At 43.4% G+C, this 17,053-nt stretch overlaps 1 protein-coding gene across 1 annotated transcript in view; it reads right to left on the bottom strand.

Annotated features, from left to right (window-relative positions):
* Positions 1–16,395, bottom strand: part of LOC124133052 — a 52,178-nt gene extending 35,783 nt beyond the window's left edge. Inside the window, exon 1 of the mRNA XM_046497263.2 lies at positions 16,052–16,395. Within this exon, the coding sequence (XP_046353219.2) occupies positions 16,052–16,127 (76 nt within the window). The 5' untranslated portion in view covers positions 16,128–16,395. The remainder of the gene's footprint in view (positions 1–16,051) is intronic.
* Between the last annotated feature and the right edge of the window lie 658 nt (positions 16,396–17,053).

Consider the following 17,053-nt stretch of genomic DNA (forward strand, 5'->3'; position numbering starts at 1 on the left):
CGCGCGTGAAGACGAACGACCTGACACAACTACGGCGTCTTTTTGTCAGAAACACGCAGACACGCACAGAGTGCAAACACGTCATCAACACGTAGCAGCCTTGACCCAAGCCCATATTTACATGGCGCTGTTGAACAATGGGTGCAATATGCACATTGTGGTTCAGACAATCACCTCCGTGTCGAGCGCTGGCCATGTGCCGGTGCATCACATTGTTTGGCAAGTGGAACCATGGCCTTTGTGAACGAGCACATTACTGCATTTAAAAACGAGCTTTAATACTGCAACCGTAGATTACGTAGTGTAGTTTAACAAGAGACTGAGTCAAACAAAACAGTTTAACCTTTAACAAGAAATTATCACAATCGTTGTTCCAATATTTCAGAACACATTCGCCTCTGTGACCTCAAAGACCCCAATATTAGCGCTTGACCTTTCACCCCAGCTCCTTACAAGATGTAAGTTACACTATTGTCTTACGCAAGTCATATCCTACCCCCACATGCAGACGTTTACAGCGGCCCGACCCCACATTAACCTTCTCTGGTTGGAACGCTGGGGGGACGGGGGTCTTTCTTCCGATCAAGCTCTCCTCCGAACAAAAACACGTGATAAAAAATATTACCTGTATTATGTTCTAAATGTCAAAGTGTATTTGGGTGTTTGTTTGTTCTTTAACGCCGCACTCAGCAATATTCCAGCAATATGACGGCGGTCTGTAAATAATCGAGACTAGACCAGACAATCCACTGATTGAAATCGATAAACGCAATTGAGATACGATGACATGCATCAACCAAGTCAGCGAGCCTGACCACCCGATCCAGTTAGTCGCCTCGAACGACACACATGGGTTGCTGAAGAGCTGAGTGAGTGAGTGAGAATGTTTTTACGCCGCTTTTAGCAATATTCCAGCAATATCTCGGCAGGGGACACCGCAAATGGGCTTCACACATTGTACCCATCTGGGGAATCGAGCCCGGGTCTTCGGCGTGACGAGCGAGCGCTTTAACCACTAGGCTACCCCACCGCCCATCTGAAGAGCTGAGTATACCACAGTCGCTGTCTTCGGTCGTGGAGGTGACTGTTCCCTACATGAAGCTGTCTGTTCAAAGACGCGTTAACTCACGCTCCAGGATTTTGTATGGGGACTGGGTATTTTTTCCAGCTCCAGCTGCAAAATCAAAATCAAGACCTTGAAGACCTGACCCGCAAGCTGATGACCTCTATCCGTACGCCCTCAGCCCAGTAGGTCTTTGGTTTCTGAGTTGATTCGTTTTTCCGACTTTGATGCCTTGAGAATTTTTGAACACCTCTGAGGCCAGGAAATAAAAATCGATCACGTGAAACGTTCACAGGGCGTCGAGATCGATGGCGCCGACTGACGACTTCCAAATTAAAATTACACAAGTGTGAAATGAAGTTAAATGGGTTTAATGTCGAAAAAGACTTTTTTTTTCACTTATGTAATGACTACATGTACCAGTCTGGACTTACGCCGGTTTATAGTGCTAGCCCACTGAGATACCATACCGCATGGTACCATACCATACACAGTATACTGACCCGGGGCCGACCAGTCCTTGTTTTAGACCCTTCATGCCGAGCCCCGGACTGAGTAACACAAAGTACTATCTGTTAACGCCTTTGGGTGTGACGCGCCAAGGGGATCGAACCACCGACCTTCCGATCTCCGTCGCTACATAACAGACGCGGTCAAATGACACAAAGAGTTAGGGCGGTCGACTTATACTGCGCACTTGTTTACTGCCCCTGTGTGCTGGCCCCTGTGTCGGATTCTGTAGATGTATTACATGTAATTAATGTTCTGTCATGGAAAAAACAAAAGACAGCTCCGTTTCGATTACCCATTGTACGATAACGTAAACAGTTTTCAACGGTGATATCATTCAAGTCACTGCTACTTCATGGAAAACAAGATAACTGTTGAACAAAAAACAACGAAATATATTTTCGCATGCCAAATTCCTTTTCAGTGTTTACCAGTACAGAGTCGATAAGCAGCCTCGCCTTGGTAAATGTCATGTGATACTGTCTGTGTATGTGTACGGTAGGAGTATAGACCGAGTTCTTTAAATTCGAGTGAGGGAACTAGTATAAACAACATGTCAGTGTCTACTTTATGTGAGCGGAAAACCGAAAGTTTACCGCTTTGAGAAAACCGACCTGTGAAGATCCAGGTTGAGAAAAGGTCTTCAGCAACCCATGCTTGTCGTAAGAGCTAGGCGACTAACAGGATCGGGTGGTCAGGCTCGCTGATTGGTTGATGCATGTCAGCGTATCCTAAGTGCGTGGATCGATGCTCATGATATCAATCACTGGATTGTCTGGTCCAGACTCGATCATTTCCAGAGCGCCGTCATGCAGCTCGAATATTGCTGAGTGCGGCGTTCAACAACAAACACAAAACAAACTTTGTGAAACCCACTACTGGGCTCTTCAACCAAGTCAGCGATCCTGACCACCCGATCCCGTTAGTCGCCTTTAACAGCAAGCATGGGTTGCTGAAGACCTATTCTACCCGATATCAAAGTGAAAGGACTAGTCTCTATTGACGAGAAAGGAACATCAGCCACAGGTGCGAGTGTACTTCCACAACTGGACATGCGTAGCCCTGCCCTAAAAGCGATCCCCATACCTGGTATCCGTTACAAATAATTTCATCGGAATAAGGAGTGGTGGGCTAGCCTGGTGATTAAAGCGTTCGCTCGTCACGCCGAAGACCCGGGTTTGATTCCCCATATGGGTACTATGTGGGAAACCCATTTCTGGGGTCCCCCGCCGTGATATTGCTGGAATATTGCTAAAAGCGCCGTAAAACCCGACTGACTCTCTCACCCACCCATCGGAATAAATAAAAACAATGAAAGTCAACAGAAAGCCGACAACCACTTTTTTGTTTGAAGTGATGTGACGACTGAGACATATGTCGTTGTAAAGAGCTCAGAAATCCAGTTTGCGTTTAAAGCTGTGAATTCACATTGCGCGTGTTCATGAATGAATTGAATTTGGAACAGACGAACCAATGGCTGATTATAGTGATATTTTAAGTAACTACCCGCGCCGTCCCGATATAATGACACAACGACAGGTTCACATTGTATTGTAATCATCCAATTTAGTCACTGCCCACAATCGGCAGTTGTTCTGCTCCAAAAACCCATCGGGGGCAGGATATTTGAAAAAAATAGTTCGGGTTCATCGTAGTATGCACAATACCATTAAACTCGGAGTTCACACTGCTTCAGTCGAGCTCCACACACCGTCAAGGGCTGACCTGGTACCCTTCCTCTGTACTCCTCCACCTTCAGTTCAAACAGAGGCTGCCATGAGAACTTGCAATGAGGCCTTCACCTATCATGTGACATATGACCTAGGTCCCCGGATGTAGGAACTACTTTCCATATGTACGCCGTTTAGCCATGGGCGGGGATTGGGGCACGTTCGGCTGGTATGGATTACCAACAAAAACACAAATTATTTTTTTCTGGGAAATATGAAAGACGCAAAGCAGGATATATAAGGAAACTGAAGTTGAAAACTGTAAGGGTTGTTTGGTAGGATGTGATTGTTGTTATGGCTGCACCTGAGCAGAATACACTGAATGCTTTAGATATTCATGGGAAAATGGTTAAATTTGATCGCTTGAAGAAAACGTCTCTACATATAAGTAATGTCCCATCTGTATCAGTCTGGAAATAATCGAGTCCGTGAGTTGTTGAAAGCATGAACACGATGGCACGCAACGTATTACGACAAACATGGGGATCCATTCTTCCCCGAAATCTACACGGGGAGACAAGCTCGGGTACTAGGGACCTGTTCTTCATCGGAGTATCCACGGGGAGACAAGCACGGGTACTGGGGACCTATTCTTCCCCGGAATCTACACGGGGAGACAAGCACGGGTACTGGGGACCTGTTCTTCCCCGGAATCTACAGGGGGAGACAAGCATGGGTACAGGGGACCTGTTCTTCCTCGGAATCTACAGGGGGAGACAAGCATGGGTACTGGGGACCTGTTCTTCCTCGGAATCTATAAGGGGAGACAAGCATGGGTACTGGGGACCTGTTCTTCCTCGGAATCTATAAGGGGAGACAAGCATGGGTACTAGGGACCTGTTCTTCCCCGGAATCTACAGGGGGAGACAAGCATGGGTACAGGGGACCTGTTCTTCCTCGGAATCTATAAGGGGAGACAAGCATGGGTACTGGGGACCTGTTCTTCCTAGGAATCTATAAGGGGAGACAAGCACGGGTACTTGGGACCTATTCTTCCCCGGAATCTACACGGGGAGACAAGCACGGGTACTGGGGACCTGTTCTTCCCCGGAATCTACAGGGGGAGACAAGCATGGGTACAGGGGACCTGTTCTTCCTCGGAATCTACAGGGGGAGACAAGCATGGGTACTGGGGACCTATTCTTCCCCGGAATCTACACGGGGAGACAAGCACGGGTACTGGGGACCTATTCTTCCCCGGAATCTACACGGGGAGACAAGCACGGGTACTGGGGACCTGTTCTTCCCCGGAATCTACAGGGGGAGACAAGCATGGGTACAGGGGACCTGTTCTTCCTCGGAATCTATAAGGGGAGACAAGCATGGGTACTGGGGACCTGTTCTTCCTCGGAATCTATAAGGGGAGACAAGCATGGGTACTGGGGACCTGTTCTTCCTCGGAATCTATAAGGGGAGACAAGCATGGGTACTAGGGACCTGTTCTTCCCCGGAATCTACAGGGGGAGACAAGCATGGGTACAGGGGACCTGTTCTTCCTCGGAATCTATAAGGGGAGACAAGCATGGGTACAGGGGACCTGTTCTTCCTCGGAATCTATAAGGGGAGACAAGCATGGGTACTAGGGACCTGTTCTTCCTCGGAGTTTCAACGGGGGGAGAAGCATGGGTACTGGGGTACCCTGTTCTTCCTCGGAGTATCCACGGGGAGACATCGTGGGGTACTGGGGACCTATTCTTCCCCGGAATTTAAGCTGAGAGACAAGCAGGGGTACTGGAGGAAGATACTAGTATTCGTTTGGAGAATTTCTTTCTTTGAAAGGAGGAGCAAAACATTTTGTACCCGACAACACATTAATTTGTATAACATCTACCATGTGACAGGTTTATTTATCTTGGTACCCTCAATCCCCTTCTCCCTCCCCCTCCCAGATAAAGATTTAAAAAACATACAAGTCATATATTTTGTATTTAAAAGAAAAAGAAACTAATCGAAGGCCAGAGATCGCACACAAGGACCAAGAGTGTCTGCATATTCGTTCAGGGCCCTGGGACAGTCAAGGGTGACGTGTCACGAACAGTAACATATGGACACTGTTGCTACCTGGGATTGGCGAGACTCCCCGCCTTCAGGGATTGGTGGTATGTAGAACGTGCGGCACAGTAACTGGGTAGTCATCAAAAGTACGTGGCACACATCTGCTTACGTCGGGCCAAGGTCGTCATAAGATCTTTACAATGTTCCCACTTCATGAAATAATCAAAATGCTCGGCCATTGCTGACTCAAGTAATCATGCCGATACCTAGTGGTGATTTCCTTCAGATAGACACACGCCCACGACGTGCTTCGATGAAAAGTATGATGCGAGAATTCCCAGCAAGATGATAGCCAATGGTTCAAACGAAAGAATCTGATGAAACCACTCGTGTCTTCAAAAAGATCGATGCTGAATTGATGTATGATGCTTCTTAAAAATATAACACTGCACTATGTGCTATACCCTACGATAGAAGCTAACATGAGAGACAACCGCCTCCGTGGTCTAGTGGTAGAGCGTCCGCCCGGAGAGCGGAAGGTCCGTGGTTCGATCCCCGGCCGCGTCATACCAAAAGACGATAACAGGTGGTACTTGTTGTTACCCTGTCTGGCGGTCGGCATTAAGGGGCTAAAACAAGGACTGGTCGGCTCGGAGTCAGTATACTGTGTCTGAGTGGGGTATTCGTGTTAAACTGTGGCATGGTATCTCACTGAGCTAGCACTATAAATCGGCATCAGTCCGGACTAGTACAAGCAGCCACACAGACACGTGCATGCTCGTCGCTAAATCAGTGCAATAATCTTGGACGCGACGTTAAACCAAGTTTCACCTCACCTAACTTGTGAGACCACTGGTGTTTATAACGATAACATACAGCACAACCTTTAAAAATGACAAATTACCACTAGTCCTTAAGGACCGACCATTTGATATACTGGGAGACGCTGGATTAAATAAATATATATATAATATATGTTTCAGCTACAGATACAAACCAGATATTTCCTTTTTAATACTGTGAGCCGGAATGTTTTTTGAAGGCAAACTTTCTGTGGCAGCAATTTCTTGTTTTTTTGCAACAGTCTGAAGCATACTTATTTTTTTCAAGAATCTTCTGGGACAATTTATGTTTTTCGATAAAGCAAAGGACACGAGATCAGTGCATGTCTGATGTGTATACCTAGTTTCATGAAAAACTATTAACCGCTCATAAATTTTGCTGGGGCGGACGGGCGGAACACGTTTCTATATCCCCCGCAAAACCTTTTTTGGGGCGGGAGACAAAAACTCTGGTCCTATTTGCATCCTGAAGGACGTGCCATAGCTATTGTTACAACCAAAAAATCGTTTCGGAAAGCAAGGACCGCTGATTTGACCGCAAGGGAGGTCATTAGCCACCGGCCCTACTTCAAGTACAACTTCCGGTCCATGACGTCAACTTCCGGAAACAGAACGCCCGAGACGTGACTGATAGAGAATGTTTTTTAGCACTAGCCCACTTAGATAATGAACTGTCCGAGAAACCCAACTCCACAAGTTAATGAACCGTCTATAGGTTGATACAACACTGTTGTAACACGCTAGAGGACTGGTCCCCCTACTGATCCGTCTTATGTGTGAATACACGACAAACCAATCAGAATGCGTGTACCTTGGTCACAGAATATCTATGTCATACTTTTTGTTAATAGGTATAGTTCGCCATTAGACTTGTCCGGAATGACACGAGTGGTAACGAATGACCAAGACTTCTAATACAGCTCCCATGCGGTTGTCATCTTTAATTAGATGCGTTGCTATGACGATTACTTACTATGAGTCGCTTCGCAAAAAAACTAATAACAATTTCGGGAAACATATAAAACATTACACACTCACACCTACTCAATCAATTAAAAAACAAATACAATGCAACATTAATGCATTTCTCCAAATGGTAATCGCAATACTTGGATTTACGTATATGACAACATGAGGTATTCCTTCAGGGTCGATGTGCCCAAGGACCCAAGATGGTGTTGAATGAAAAGAATGTAGGTGTGACTACCACGCATGCCAGGTACTACACTGGTGTGTGTAGCTGTTGTCTGGTGAGCGAGCTGCAGTCGTTAGGCGTCGCCTCGACCAGCACTGGAGAGAATGCATAATGGAACTACATGTAGTTTCGTGCACGTGACTATCACATGACAATACACCCCGGCGGCAGTAGTGGACTTAATATGTCTTTTCAAATTGATTAGGTTTGCTTTTGTCGTCAAATCAAAGTGGATACACCCAGTCCTTTCTGAGCGCCATGGCATCAACACAAAACGGGGGTAGCACCGAAGGGAGATTTGTGTTTTGTGCACGAGGTGGTAAAGACATGAAGCTGAATCGTTCTAAAAATTTAATTTGGCACAAGAACTTAAACATTCTTTAGATTAGAGATTTAATGATATTTTGCTGGACCCAACTAAAAAACAACACGTCTTCGCAAAGAAACTGTGACGCTGCTGTGACGCTGCTGTGGCGCTGCTGTGACGCTGCTGTGACGCATGCTCGTCAAATTCCCTCAATGGCATATATGGCACTGTGGACGTCTCCCCTATCATCAAAGGAAACTGAACTTTGGCACGTTATTTTCACATCATGGTGACATCGTATTTGTTAAAATTATTATATTTTCGCGTTAGTTGTTATTTGAGTATCAACGCTGACAGCAAGTATTTCAAGTGCGTGTCTTTGTTGACACGACTCTAAACTGTCGACTACCATCCAGGTGAGCTTCAGTGCCGTGGCACTACTGTTTTAGCTGGACTATATTCTTACTTGTCAGCAACCATGGTACAGATTCTCTTTCGCTAGGGGTCACGGGTGGCCCAGTCGTCTAAGGCTCCGCGATTCGCTGTGCAGAGTTGCTTCCCTTGGGCACACCAGAAATGATTGTGGGTTCAAATCCCGGTTAGCCTCGATTATGTTTCTAGGTTTGTCAGCACCATACCCGATCTCGTGGGTTTCACCGAAGTGGTAAACGTAGTGGATAGAGGAGACTAACATCACTTCGGGCTTTCTCCCACATTAAGCTGACACGTCGTGATATAATTAGAATACTGTTAAAAGCGGCGTTAAACCCGACTCACTTGACATTTATAGAACTGATATTAAACTAACATTTTATTGGGGTAAACTCAATTCATTGATCACCCTGAAAAACATAATTGCGCGTGACATGTTTTAAATGATATGTAACTATAATGAGAAACATTATTTTTCTTTCAAGGCCTTATTTAAACTGTTCAATTATCTAAAACCGCCCGAATAACCATAGACCATTTCCGGAAACAGATGGACAATGTGTTGGAGTTTATTTCAAACGCATGCACCTAACCTTCTTAAACAAATTTAGTTTAGAATCAAAACCGACCCGTGAAGATTGGGGGTAGAATAGGTCTTCAGCAACCCATGCTTGCCGTAAATGGCGACTATGCTTCTCGTAAGAGGCGAGTAACGGGATCGGATGGTCAGGCTTGGTTGATCCATGTCATCGTATCTCAATTGCGTGGGTCTATGCTCATGATTTCAATCACTTGATTGTCTAGTCCAGACTCGATTTATCACAGGCCGCCGTCCTATAGCTGGAATATTGCTGAGTGTGGCGTTAAACAACAAACAAACAACAAAAAGAATCAACCCCGGACAATTCCTTATTGCGCGAAAGCCTGGGTCGGTCCCTGCAATTATAAGAGCACCTTCTTATACACGAACACAGAGCGACAACAGTGTGTTAGCATTAGCATGTCTCCATCAGATCCATCAGTCCATGTTTCCAACACTCGTAGATAAATGACAACGGCATCAATGATTCAACAAGAGACAACACGCGTTATACTTAACCGTAGTCACAATCACAGTCACAATCACAGTCACATCCAGCTGCAAGACATCAGCCCCAAAGATATAAAAAACACACAGCCTCTTCCCTTGTTTAGTTTCTAAACACTGACCTCCGATTAGTTCCTGACTCTCAATGCGTTGTCAGTCCACCAATAACTCCACACAGCGCCATTTGGTATCAGACATAATTGAAGAGTGGTGCGCGGAGATATTGATACGGTTGCGATCGAACATTGTCTGCTGTGTTTGAAGGATACCAATGGATTCGGTACATGTTTATTTGTATAAAATTACCTACGTCAAAGCTTTTAAGAGGTTGGACTGGGAATAGTGTTTCTGGCAATAAAAGGGTGGTCGTGTTTCGATCAAGTAAATAAATCATGAACCAGTGGTACTGTTCAAATGGGCTTGGGGATACCATGTCACTGGTGTTCTGTGATGTATTGCATGAGCTGAGCTGAGCTGAGTAGGCTGTGGTTATTGATAGAACCGCTTGATAAACCACTTGATTTATAGTCCTTCACGCTACCACATGTGCCGTTGTCATAAATGTTAATTTTCTTAGTCACCACTAACCTTGCTTGGTTAATATGGGCATTTTTATTTGAATATTGTACTAAGTGAGTGAGTATTGTTTTACGCCGCTTTTAGCAATATTCCAGCAATATCACGGCGGGGACACCAGAAATGGGCTTCACACATTGTACCCATGTGGGTGTACTGGGCTCGTCATAGGTCCTGGTGTATATGCGTTATGCTAGTGCAAGTAAACCTGATTTTCACATCTAATTTCAATAAATATTTATGCTAATCCATATTTGACTTAATGCGTAATGGTATGCACTTTATTTAAACATGTTAAGATGGTTAGAATAATACACAATATTCATTTTGTCGCGAACATGTTAAAACTCTAAACACGTTTAAATTCTGAACATGTTTGCACATTAAACATATTTCAATTCAAAACATTTTTAGATTATGGGAATGTCGTGTTTAGGTGGTGTTTAACGTGTTTAGACATTAAACGTGTGTAGACAGAACACACGAGATGTGTATTCCGTTTAGGATTTAAACACACTTCTACATAAGTTTAGATCTAAACATGTATTGTACAGTAAACTACGGTTATAACGAACTGAAAGGGACCACTAATTTTAGTGCGTTATAACCGTAGTTCGTTATAAGCATATATACAACAAATGGCCGGGACTAAATGTAAGTTCGTTATATTGGTCAGTTCGTTATAAGCCTGTTCGTTATAACCGTAGTTTACTGTATGTGTTTACATTCTAAACACATTGTTTACAGTGTATCCTCTACGGTCACGGTCCAAGAAATAAGTAAGTGAAGTGCATCATATCAAACCGGGTACGAGTATTTCTATTGTGCAATAGGTGTACACACCAACTGCTAGAATGATACACATCACTTTGAATTTTCAGGTCAAAAAACGTCGGTTTTAAATTACTTCAATCAGATTGTTAATTGGCCCTAGGTTAGTCCTTTCCAAAAATCCAGTTAAGCTCTCTCTAAACTGCTTAACTATTCAACTTATATATTGAATGAACATTGTTCCGGTTTCAAAATATCAAATGGAAAACTTAAAATATTTTGATCGTTATTATTCCTATCCCTAGCCCTCAACCATTAGTATATAACCATGGTTACGTACACGTGGACAATTCCGAGTCACATGGTTGCCGATTAAAAGGACAGTTCAGCTATTTGAGCATTGTAGCAGAACACAATAAGCATCCCATCTGCACGAGGTGTATTCAACTGTGAGTATGTCCTGACAGGCACTCTATAATAACTGACTGAAAACAGACCCGCCCTCACCCCCTAAAAAAATATGAGGCAAATGCCATTTGTGTGTTTCCTGTGTCAGCCTAGTCTAAAATCGGGCTGAATATTTTTTTAATTCAAAGTACTTATCTTTAGTTAACGCAAAAACGCAAAAAATGTATGGACAATACCGAGATGAACAGGGATAGAGTCGTATTAATATCACTTGTCCATCATGCCAACTTCTAAATGCTACTTAAAGAAGAAATACTGAGATAATAGGAAACATTATGGTGCAACTTGAGAAGAATGGTTTTGCATCGGTGACTCCAGATAAGGTTTCGTCGGGAAACCAACAAACACTTTTGTTTGTCAAAGCTGATTTTATCTTCTACAAGATTTTGCCTGATTTAAATGTCAGCAGTTTTATCTATAAACAAGCAACTGTAAATAATTGTGATCATCTCGGTGGCGAGGCTACTTAGTTTGTCAAACGGACATACGAGACTTGTAAATACCATGCTCTTAAATGCGAATGACACAATTATAGCACTTTGGCGCGTGATATCATGACGTTCATTATTTTTCATTCAGAACTTGTCCAGCCTATCACCGAGATCTCGGACAGTCAGCTGACATACATACATTTGTGAGTCACGCTTGTAATCATAAACAAGGTCAAGTAGGTCATATACATCTCAGTGTATTAGCGGTGACAAGGTGACAGTCGTCCAAGGCTTGCCAGAATAAGTGGGTTCAAATCCCAGATTGAACCTGATAAAGTTTGTCAGAACCATACCCGCTCTCGCTGATTTAACCAAAGGGAAAACGCCCATGACCTTCAACACTTCGGGCTTTCCCCACATTATTCTACATCCTCCCCAGTGAAATACTCCCGTTAAACCAAACGCACTCACTTATCGTATTAGCGGTGTCGTCGCGCAAAGAAAGAACCATCCACACGCATGGTGAATAAAAATAACAGCAGGGTAAAACATTGTTACTATTACGACCCATCTCAGTAAACCTATATCTATGTCATCTCAGGACATCCCAGGTCAAGTCAGAGCGATCTTTCGCAAAGTATGAACGACCTACGAAATGAGTAACAATCGACATTAGCCAATCAGAAAGCAGCTTTCTTGAGCTGTACGACACTTTTTAAAATCGCGACTTTCATTCGAGATTACGTTTTGAAAAATATTTTGACAAAATTCTCGATTCAAACTTTGTAATCTGAACAAAAGAAAATTCTGGAATGTATGATAGATGGCCCAGATTGTATGTCAGTAAATCCCACGTGCTATGGACAGCCTCCTCCCATCGAAGCGAGAGACAGACAATGATTTTGACGATAAGCTTGTTGTCTCGCATTCGGAATCAGTCGTGCAGTCTGTTGTTCCGAATGCCCAATATTATCGAGGTTACATGATTACAAAACACATTCGGACATGTTCGTGGTCTCGACCGATTTGTCGGATGAAATGTCTCTCTGACGTGACCTGTAATGGGATGTCGAATTAGATTGTATTGCCGCTAAATGAGAAAAATAAGTGCTATAGTGAACATTGCTTTGTCGGCAACAAGCAATATTTAGCTGTACCACGGTGGCTTGTAAATGATGGAATCCATGCCAAACAAGTGGACGACAGCATGAGCAACAATCCACGCCGTCAGGGTACAATGACACAGGTCACAGATTTAACCAGTCGATCGACTGTCAGACACTTTGGGCCTATGTCCTGCTCCGGAACCCCACAAAAAAAGGTCAAAACCTGGACTATTGTTTTGAGAATGACGACATGGTTAAATATTTCAGCAGGGTCAAAGTCATACTAGTTTATATAACGGTGGCTATTGTTTTAATTTCCTGACTGTCTGACAGTCAAACATGCCACCCGGACTTTGTTGAAAGTGTCAAAGTTCTCGCATACGGCGGGAACACAGATTTCGTGTATGATATCGCGTGGTTCTTGACGAGAATATTTGTGTGAGACCATACAGCCATATAGAAATGAGTGACATTTATTAAACTATTAAATTACTTGTATATTCTAAGTTAGCAGGGGCGGACTATTTGAATACTGGCCTCAGGCTTTTCCTAAGAAACTACACTCCTCCCGGGACATGCTTAAAGTGCTGGAATTAATGTGATCAGATAAATAAAAACTACAAAACCATTTCCATAATCACCAGAAATCTCCATTGTAGGACTCTGACTATATCATAAGTATGTGTTCATGAATCACCATTAAAAAGTGATGATAACAGGTGATCGCGAAAATGGAGAGCGTATCCTGCGGTGGAACCCATAACAAACACACGCAAAGGCAAGTAAATTTCTCACCTAAGAATAAAATGGAACATATGGTACAAATCAAATAGGGAATTAAAGTATTACATAGTCCGATTCCTTTCACAGAAAATGAGTGTGTGTTTTGAAGCAGTGAGCTAAGGAAAATCACCTTTTTTAACGAACTGAGATACATGGTGTAAGTGTGTGGTACTGTGAACTAACAGACTAATATTGTCGTTGTGAGGTGCACGCTGAAGACAAATGTTAGCCATGATGTAACACTGTGTAACCTGCAGTCATCTCCCATGTTGAAGAATAAAGTTAGCCATGATATAACACACTGTAACATCCCACAAGTTGAAGACTAAAGCTAGCCATGATGTAACACCGTGTAACCTGCAGTCATCCACCATGTTGAAGACTAAAGTTAGCCATGATATAATACACTGTAACATCCCATATGTTGAAGACTAAAGCTAGCCATGATGTAACACTGTGTAACCTGCAGTCATCCCACATGTTGGATACTAAAGTTAGCCATGATGTAACACTGTGTAACCTGCAGTCATCTCACATGTTGAAGACTAAAGTTAGCCATGATGTAACACTGTGTAACCTGCAGCCATCAAACATGTTGAAGACTAACGTTAGCCATGATATTACACCCTGTAACATCCCACATGTTTTAGACTAAAGTTAGCCATGACGTAACACTGTGTAACCTGCAGTCATCACACATGTTGAAGACTAAAGTTAGCCATGATATAACACCCTGTAACATCCCACATGTTTTAGACTAAAGCTAGCCGTGATGTAACACTGTAACCTGCAGTCATCCCACACGCTGAAGACTAAAGTTAGCTATGATGTAACATTCTGTAACCTGCATTCATCCCACATGTTGAAGACTAAAGTTAGCTATGATGTAACACTGTGTAACCTACAGTCATCCCAAATGTTGAAGACTAAAGTTAGCCATGACGTAACACTGTGTGACCTGGAGTCATCCCACATGTTGAAGACTAAAGTTAGCCATGATATAACACTGTGTAACCTGCAGTCATCCCACATGGTGCGGGGCCAGGGTACTTCCGCGTTGTACGTCACATACATTACAGTACCGTGTATTCATTTACTATAGACGTATTATGTCGGCGCTCGGCAAATATTTATATTGTACAGAAAAGCTGACTCCTGTTGCCAGAGAAAATCACTGACCGACAAAACTGACGTAAATCTTTACACATGGCAATTGCATGGAATTACACATGGAAAAACACGGCTGTTGCTTTTTGTATTTAGTTAGGCTTCGCCATTAGAGAAAGTGTGCTGGGAGCTCATAAAACAAAATCAACACTGTATTATAAAGGGGCTCGATTCTTCATCCATACATGGAAGTCCCACTGGAGGGAGATGGGGATGACCTTATTTTGGAGCATTAGATATCACTTTGGGTCGTTATCAATAAGCGCCAACGTCAAGGACCTATTCGATTTGTTTAATCCCTGATACGACCTCCGCCTACAGTACTGTTCTATCTACAAAGATTATCACTGAGTGAGTGAGTATAGTTTTACGCCGCTTTTAGCAATATTCAAACAATATGACGGCGGAGGACACAAGCGGGTCTTCACACGTTGCACCCACATAGGGAATCGAACCCGTGTTTTCGGTGTGTCGAGCGAACGCTTAAACCATTCGGCTACCCAACCGCTGCTGGGCTATCACTATTCACACTACAACCACTACTGCCAATACGTAGCACAGTCACACAGTCACCAGAAATAGTCTATGAAATCTTTTATTACAAAATACATTTCTCTCCACTAAAATTAATAACAAAACGATTCCAGATGCTGTTTTCATGTGGAATGGAGATCGCAAGACTTGGTTTTATATAAATCTAGATTGGTTTTATTTTCATAAAATACATATATTCCATTCAAAATTCCCATATCACGACAGCAGCCACCACGATTGCTTCAACACAACAGCGACATCTACCACAACGACTACTACCACTCGGTAATTGACTCTGCTTGACGTTTTTTCTTTACTCAAACATATAAAAGTCAGAAGGAATGGGTGCATAGTCAGAAAGAAATGGGAACATGAGTGGGTTTTAGTGCAACCATAGAGGTTTGGATAGTTACTGTCATTAAACAATATATCACGTGACTAACCACGGGTCCGGGTAGTCCTGTGGGTACCCGGATCCTACTCAGTACCCACCCGACCCGAGAACCCAACCCGTCCCAGTCCTACTCCATACTACGCTTAGAGCTTGTGTTGCATCAACTATTTATCCGACCTGACGATACGGATTGTTTACATTGACTTCTTAAATGCATTCTCTGCCTGAAGTCTGCGACGCCTGCATATACACACATATACCGTACCTGGAAGACAGGACGTGCATTATTTACCGTATCTCCGGGATACAACACGTGTTTAGTGCTCATGCTTTCGCCATGCGCAGGCACAGGTCAACTCGGGTCAACAGTAATTTCAATCTGTGCATTATTCGACACGAACGTCTGTTCGACACATGTACCCGTCTGAGATGCTCGCATAGCCCAAAAGGTCACGACCGTGTTTTAAAGTCCGCCTGTACACCACTTGCCGTGTTGACAGAAACCGCGGGTAATTGACAGCAGGCTTCAATCGCTCGTACACACGGCTCTGTGCATGAATGAAGCAGTGTTCTCACCTGCCTAGCTACAGTCAGACTCAGCAGCATCCTCTCACATCATCTACAAAAGGTCGTGTTTAATATGGCATCTTCCCAACTTACCGGTCAGCGTGGAGCAGACGACCCAATTCCAAGCAGTGGTACTCAGTCTATCCCGAGTCAATTTCTCCCCGACCATAATGAACGACCGGTCGTGCAGTTGCGATCTCCCTGTATATTCTCTGAGTCACTGTGTGGACTGGCCTCCTAGTCCTCGGTCTGTTCTCTCAAGTTACAAAACTAGCATGCGCCATACTGTTCCCTCTGGCATCAGAGAATGGACTGGTCCGGGGTAATGTCCATATTACAATATTTTCATTGATTGTGTCGGTCTCCAACACATGTCGGACTTAGCCTATTAATAGGATCAGCATCAGTCACAAGACTTGGCACAGTCATACATTAACAGCAATAGGCGGACTGCGCGGCACGCTCAGAAAGCTAACTTACATCAACTGTGCACCGTCTTTTGGTAATCTTAGAAACGTTTCCGGACAGACTACCCTAACCAAGACATGTTATATACAAGCTCTTCAAACATACATTTTACAGGAAATATTAGGCACAGTCGAGTGTCGATGCGTTCACGTGGTTGTTTTCGTACTGCCCCTATTTAGAGTTAAATAAAATTCGGTATAGATTGATGTAAACATAAAACGATAAAAATATACAAGTTAGTGAAGTTCAGTTACTTGATTGTTTGATGGAGGTAAAAAGGACGTTGTGTATTTCCTTCTAGTGTTTGATGTACTTTAAACCGGATATCATTCATAATAAATTGGGGAAACCCGTTTACATATTAATCTTTTAATCTGTAAAGTGTATGTTTGAATGAAATGACTCATTTAACGTAATGGTTTGAAATTTAAACGCTCAGAGGCTGGGGTATTTGCAATCGTTGCAGTATGGTATGATCAATTAAAATACGTTTGAGTTTTAGAATGGAAAAGAATGGGGTATTGTCTTCACACTGAGACACTCCTGCCTGGAGCTCGTTACGCGAGCTATCTTGCTGCTTTCTATCAATAATTTTACAAGAAAATGACTAATATTCATGTCAAAATG

This window comes from Haliotis rufescens, unplaced genomic scaffold (genome assembly GCF_023055435.1).
Source record: "Haliotis rufescens isolate VD_foot unplaced genomic scaffold, xgHalRufe1.0.p SCAF_23, whole genome shotgun sequence".
NCBI lineage: Eukaryota > Metazoa > Mollusca > Gastropoda > Lepetellida > Haliotidae > Haliotis > Haliotis rufescens.